This window comes from Musca autumnalis, unplaced genomic scaffold, assembly GCF_047663935.1.
Source record: "Musca autumnalis isolate F117 unplaced genomic scaffold, ASM4766393v1 scaffold_2, whole genome shotgun sequence".
Classification (NCBI taxonomy): Eukaryota; Metazoa; Arthropoda; class Insecta; order Diptera; family Muscidae; genus Musca; species Musca autumnalis.
This window is the reverse complement of record NW_027411755.1, coordinates 242,195,866-242,203,232: the sequence shown is the minus strand read 5'-3', so window position 1 is coordinate 242,203,232 and position 7,367 is coordinate 242,195,866. Positions and strand designations below refer to the sequence as shown.

The following is a 7,367-nucleotide window of genomic DNA, read 5'->3' as shown; positions in this document are numbered from 1 at the left end:
ACCTCCCCCACAAAGATCAAAAATATTCGTGATGGGAGTGACCGATTTGGTCCATTTCCTAATATATATACCAGATATAGATCAGGTTCGAATGTGGACGATATTTGTCCACTCCTTCGGGTACCTCCTACACAAAAATTTCGGATAAGTTCACTTTAAGACCTGCTTTCAAATCACTTTGATTTTTGTTGAAGCAAGTTGCATTCGCTGCCTCCATTACGACGGAAAAGTTTTTTCAGAAGCAAGTCCATACTTCTTGAGAAAACAGCCGGAAAACCGCTATGGCACTATATGTAGTGGCTGGAGAGCACGATAACTCTCGAACTGATCAACCGATTTATTTCAAATTAGGTCTTCGTCATTTTTGCTCCACATTTAGATTCAGTTCGAAGATGGGCAATACCGATCCACAAGTTCCGGTACATCCCCCCAATATTTTGAAAAATGACACTAACATGGTATGCACGATATCTCGTGGGCGGGGCAACCAATTTGATCCAAATGTTAGATCTCCTAATATTTTGTCCGGGTGCCACCGTGGTGTACACCCGCCTTGCACTCATAAGGACTGCGGTTCGATTTCCGGTGGCAATGTACCCCTCAGTAATGTTGCCGACATTTCCCCTGAGTATTTCAGCCATGTAAAACTTCTCTACATGTGGTGTCGAAAGACAAGCCGTTCGGACTCGGCGATAAACAGTAGGTCCCATATCACTGAGCTTATATGAATCGGGGTGCATGCATTCATATGAGAGAATTCTCCCTTGTCCTTTCTGGGATGTTTGTGGAACAATTATTATAATGTATTGTCCAAATTGAGTTTAACTTCTAAAATGGCAAATATCTGTCTAGGGTTCCTCGCCCACAAAAGTTCAACATTTGTGTAAAAGTGCAGTGCATACCAATGCAGTTCATTGTGGTCCTGTTTACAGCGATATTACGTTTTCCGTGCACAAGTCCATGCTTCTTTTGAAAAGGTATGTCTCCCAAAATAACATCCACTTCCATAATGGACTATGCCGGTCCATTTCTTAAAGTACCTACTCCGCAACACTTTTGAACTCTAACTCTACCCAGCAATAATTCGGATCCGGAAATAAGTACATATATTACTGCTTACTAAGTTATGAGTACGGTGGCACAGATCTTGTGTGTCCGACTACAAATCCGAGGGTTGCGTGTTTAACGCTCAGCTTCGGCCGGGTACTTCTTGTTAAAAAACACAAAGAACAGTTGCTGGTGCACATGTACGCGTTTAAACAACCCTTAATCTACGTACGCGTGGCTAGTGCGTATTGTGTTCAAATCCAGGAGGGGGCGAAATAAAAAATAATGTGTGTTGAGCAACTTCCAGTGGCCATAGAATAACTGGTTATTCTCGTGGATATATTGGTCATAGAATAATTTGTAATTTAGTGCGACATACCCTTGTTAAAATAATGGGTTAGCAGGGAGTTTTGTAAGTAGTTGCGACTTCTTAAAAGTACTATAAAAACTCGTTATTTTGGAAGGACTTTGCTGGGTAATCCATATTTTTATCGGCAAGTTCAAATGTCCAAAAAGGGCCACACAATTCTGACAAGACACTAAATACATTCGATCTGTCCTCAGATGAAAGTTTCAGTTCAAATAGGTTGAGGGTATATCTCTGTCGCCAAAGGCGATCGATACTTTTTTGCTTGTTCTTTAAATATATTTATTGCTACCTTGAAATTGGTTTGGTTTGGTTTTAGGACGCGCAGCTACCGTTGTTGGCAGCTACTTCACTCGGAGACCTTGAGGTCCATTGTGATCATCCTTAAAGAAGCTGTGTGCCGTGGTTGGTCTATTGCAGATTTGCTTATGTAAATGGTTTGCTGTGATGAAGTAGAGACATATGAGAGGTGGTTGCTTGTTTAGAGTTGAGGGTGTTGTTGCTGAGGTTGTGATGATTGATGCAAGTTTTAATCAAGTTGTTGTGTGTGGTGACTGGTCTATTCTGAAGCGATGTACGGTGGTTGGACTATGGCAGATTTTGTTGATATAGAGTGGTTTGGTGTGATGAACGTGATGAGTAATGGATATGGGTGTGTGACTGCTGAGGTTGTGGTATAGATGTTGATGTAGAGTTGTTTGTTGTGATGGAAGTGATGTACTATGGATGTGGGTGTGTGTCTGCTGAGGTTGTGGTTCAGAGTTGAGCCAGTTTTCTATCCCCCTGTGTAAATAAGAATAAAAAGCAAAGAAATTAATTAGTTTTGTTTGCCACGCCATGTTTAATTTTTGGCAAATTGGTATATGTAGATGGGGTCTATGTCGGAGAAGAAAGTCAGAGTATTTATCTCATATCTGCCGAAGAATCGATGTCTCCTCCTGAGTAGCGAGAGGCACATACACAGTAGATGTTCGACCGTCTCTGTTTCTTCTGGATCTTGACATATGACCGGTAATGAGTCCTACAGTGGTCTTTATCCCTAACTTATTTAGTGAAAAGAGAGAATTGGTTCTATAATGAGAGTAGCTAGGCCAGATTGCCTTGGATACCTTACAGCCAGGTTCCGTTTGCTATTTTTGCCCTGCCTTCTCAAGAAAGAAGCCGTGAAGTTTTCGGATGTAGTACCACTTTGGTGGTCTGGCGGATGACTCAACTTGTAAGTCAAGCGACTGAAACTACCCCGTGCTAGTTCATCCGCCTCTTCGTTTCCCTCTATATCACTGTGTCCTGGAACCCAGAAAGGACCAAAGATATCACGTACTTCAAGGATAGCTTTTGAATTCCACGACTTGAGGGCCTTAAGGGCCGCTTGACTATCGACAAAAAGAGTCACCGGTCCTTTAAGGCTGCTCCCAGGTTGTTTGACCATCTCCACTGCTTTCCTTATTGCAAAAATCTCTGCCTGAAAAACGCTGCAATTATCATGAGTTTGAAGGGTTGTTTAATTGGTGGGTTTTCGCAGTAGACCCCGGCACCTGTGCCATCCTCCATCTTGGAGCCGTCTGTGTAGATGGCAAGACCGCCAAGAGGAGGGCTTGGAATTGTAACATTTATTGGGTTGAAGTTGAGTACAGTGGGTATATAATCACTGATTTGATTGAGTCCACTGAACTCAAGTAATTCGGTAAAGGGAGAGATGATGTTTGCATGTCCAAATCGTGAAAACTGCCACACCCCTGACTCTCTTAGCCTGAAAGCCGTCCTCTCCGCCTGAAAATGGATAGTGATGTCCAGAGGTTGGATATCAAGTATTACCTTCAGAGCGGCTTGAGGTGTGCTTCTGATAGCACCAGAGATGATCAAAGATGCGGCTCTTTGAACACTCGATAGTTTGGAAGTACACTGTTCCCGAGAGCATGCCACCAGACAAGTGCGCCATAGGTAAGAATGGGGAGAAACACCGTATCATACAACCAGTGTACGATGAGACCCCAATTTGTATCGATGGAGTTCTTGTAGGAATAGAGTGCCATAAAACCCTTCTTAGCCCTCACCTCAGTGTTCCTTTTCCAATTTAGACGTTGGTCCAGGATAACACCGAGGTATTTGGCTTCCGATGAAAATCTTAAGGCGACACCGTCCAGTTTTGGTGGCGGGAAATCGGGAATTTTGCGCTTCTTCCTGTAAAGTACAATTTCCGTCTTAGCTGGGGTCACACCCAGTCCATTGGCGCGAGCCCAGCGAGACAGCTGCATTAAAGCACGTTGCATAAGGTCTGATATGCTCGGCAAGAATTTGCCGCGAATAAGGATAACAATATCGTCAGCATAGGCTACCACCTCCGTCCTTAGCTGGTTGAATTTCACAAGAATTACCTTGAGATTGTTTCCCTCCTATCTTTTCGTTAGCTAGCTTATGTCTTATATCCGCGCCACTGGTTTTAGCTTATGCCTTACATCCAGGAAAACTGGTTTTCGCTTGATGATATGTTTGTAGCCAATGTCTGTGTGAGCTACTTGCTGACTATTTCGGGAAGACGATTGAGTTCGACTCGGTACATTAACACCATCTGCCCGCAGTGGGTTATTAAAGCTCTGCGTCGTAGCTTTTACTTTTACCGACTTTCTCAACATTTGTTTGTTTGTTTTTTTTTTTTTTTTTTGAACAATCCCGCAGTAATTTTTTATCCGCGAGGGATATAAAATTTCCACAGGCAGTCAAATATTCTATTTCAATCAGATTGTCAAAAGTGGTTTCCTTAGGTTACAGCAAAATACCATGATCATCTGCTTTCTACTCTATCCGAAGATAGATTGTTTGGCGATTAAACGGAATCAGCGCTTGCAAGCTACTTGATAAGTCCATAAGCCTATTTTTCTCGGTAAATATCCTATTTAAACATTATGGAAAAATACAAACAAAGTGCTTGCATTATTTAGCGTGAATTGATTTAACACATAATTTCAAGAAGTTGACTTTGGTGGATCCCAGTTTGCTCTGGGAGATGTTAAAATTATTAATAATTCTTAACACATTAACATTTCCATAAAAGTGGACGACTGACTCCAAAGAAAACCTACGCAATAATTTCATTGTTGCTGACTGACTGGTCGACTGGATGGCTGGCTGGCTCTTTGACTGTCCAGCAAAATGTGCTATGGGATGGACAGCTAATATTATGCAAATAATACGCAGGCACTCGCACACACACAGAGAATCCTTCAAATGCAACTTTTGTTGCATGGATTGGCTTTAGGAAGAAATTATAGCATTGTGCCAACTTTGCATCCTGTGTTTGCCCATGGAAAACCTCACACTCACTGGGCACACTGTGGGTCCCTGGCCAATGCGTTGGGACAGACATTCTTTTTCGGACATTTACGCAAACGGACATACATATCATTCAGCCATCTTCAGACAGCGACGTTCATCGCCAAACCATCAGCAGAGCAGAAGAACAAAAGGATTAGCACTGAATACTGAAGGTGATCTGGTGGTCCGGCAGGGATGAACGACGATGGTTAGATGGATGGAATAAGCAGCATAAATGAAATCTTCTAAACAAATAAATCGGCGCATGAATTATGTCAAGTATTTGTCTTGTTGACAGTAAATATGGGAAATCAACACACAACAAACAAAGGAGACACACATGAAGAAAACTACTTCAACAGAAATTTGCAGCCCAGCAGGAGCAAAAGATTTCAAACAACAGATATCCCGAGATATCCCAAAGAACAGGGCAGAATCCAATATCATCAAGGTTGGTCGGACGGTTGGTTGGTTGGATGGTGTGCTGCCTGGTTGGCTATGCTGGACATCAGGTCCACCAGGAGAGTAGAGAGATGAAACCAAAAGCAACAACAAAAAATAAATAAACCACAAACCAGAACTCGCACTGGACATGGATTTGCAAGAAGAAGAATATGAGAAAAAATATCCTCCAATTGAAATGAATGGGAGAATGGAAATTTTTGTGGAATTAACATTGAAATGTGAGCCAGAACGTAGAACAGCTCTGCACCCAAATACCATGATCTTCATAATCATCACCATCACCCAAATCCCGGGTATATTTCCCAAACAGCCATGTGGCCGGCCATTCATTGAGAATGACCACATGATCTCGTGGTGGTGGTGCTGGTGGAAGTAGTTGTACGCATCAGGATGAAATGTTTGATATTTATGCAGACCAGTGTTTATTCCAGCACTATGAAGCAGCAGCAGTTGATGTCTGTATGTCCGTCTGTCTGCCTATCTATCAGGAGGTATGGCTGTCTGTCCGTCTCTTTGACTGCCTGCCAGAATGTGTGATGACGATGATGATTTTGTTCATTCTTCGTTGTTTTTGTTGCTGTTACTGTTCTGCACTGCCACATCTTTCAAAGGAAGAATGAAAAGGAAATCTGTTAAAATGTTGTGCTTGTTGAAGATAGATTGATGGTCTTACAATTGGACATATGCATATTACAACATTACAACAAACATCATCAGAGTTAACAAAAAAACATCAGAGGTGTATACAGCAATGGGCCAGGGTGTGGGGATAACATTTTGATTAGTAATATGGGCAACAAAATTCAATGTCAATTTCAAATTTTTCCAACATATCCACCAATGTCTGTAATTTAATCCAATAACGTGGATAATTTTATCCAATAACGTGAATAATTTTATTCACCATCGTGGACAATTTTATAGATCAAGGCAGATAATTTTATCCACGATCATGGATAATTTAGTCCACCATCGTATTTAATTTTATACACAATCGTGGATAATTTTAGCCACCACGGCGGATATTTTTTTCAACCATTGTGGATAATTCATTTATCATCCTGAATAATTTTATCCACAATAAATTATAATAAATTATATAATTATAATATCGTGGGTAATTTTATTCACCATAGTGGATAATTTTATCAATAATGGAATGTAAATTTATCCACCATCGTGATTAATAATAACAAGTAAAAAAGTATCAGTCGGCTTTGCCGACAGAGATATACCCTCAGCCTGTGCAAATTGAAACACTTTTTCACAAAAAACTTATGTATTTACGGGGTTTCAAAATTTTGGTCGTATGAACCGACAAAAATGTTGATTAGGATTAAAGTTCAAAAATTTTGCGGAAAAGGTACATAAAGGAATGGACCGTCATAGACCATGGGGGTGCCATAGGGGGTTTTTACACCATTCGGGCTGTTTTCTCAAGAAGTTTGGACTTGCCCCTGAAACAACTTTTACCATCGTAATTGAGGCAGCGAATGTAAGTTGCTTCAAAAAAAAATCAAAGTGATTCAATAGCAGGTCTTAAAGTGAGCAGGTCCTAAACTGAACTTTTCCGAAATTTTGTGTGGGGAGTACTCGAAGGAGTTTACCGATTGAGTCCATATTGGAACCTCATCTAAGTCTGGTAGAAATTTCATAATGTGCAAAGTATGGACCAAATCGGTTAATTCCTTCAAGAGTTAGCGTTCGCACAAATTTTCCGAACATTTTCGAACTTTTGTGGGGGAGGTACCGGAAGGAGTGGACCGATATAATCCATCTTTGAACTTGAACTAAGTTTGGACAAAATATTACGAAAGCCAAATTTTAGACCGAATCGGCAGATCCCTTCGAGAGTTATCTTGCGCTCCAACCACTACACACGGTGTCATAGGGTTTTTTGTAACTTTCAGGGTATTTTCTCAGGAAGTATGGACTTGCCCCTAATGAAACTTACAGCGTCGTATAGAGGACAGCGAATACAACTTGCGTAAACAAAAATCAAAGAGATTCGAGACCAGCTCCTAAACCGAACTTTTCCGAAATTTTATGTGGGAGATACCCGAAGGAGTGGACCGATTGAGTCCATATTGGAACCTCATCTAAGTTTCGTAGAAATTACACGATGTGCAAAGTATGGACCAAATCGGTTATTCCCTACAAGAGTTATCGTGTGCAA

At 41.2% G+C, this 7,367-nt stretch overlaps 1 protein-coding gene across 1 annotated transcript; it reads right to left on the bottom strand.

Moving 5' to 3' along the window:
* Positions 1-2,857: 2,857 nt before the first annotated feature.
* Positions 2,858-4,792, bottom strand: LOC141392553 (uncharacterized). The gene is made up of 3 exons (XM_073965488.1): positions 4,736-4,792; positions 3,376-3,765; positions 2,858-3,316 (listed from the first exon to the last, which is right to left on the bottom strand). Exons 1-3 carry the CDS (start codon positions 4,790-4,792, stop codon positions 2,858-2,860), a joined length of 906 nt encoding a protein of 301 aa, XP_073821589.1.
* Positions 4,793-7,367: the final 2,575 nt, after the last annotated feature.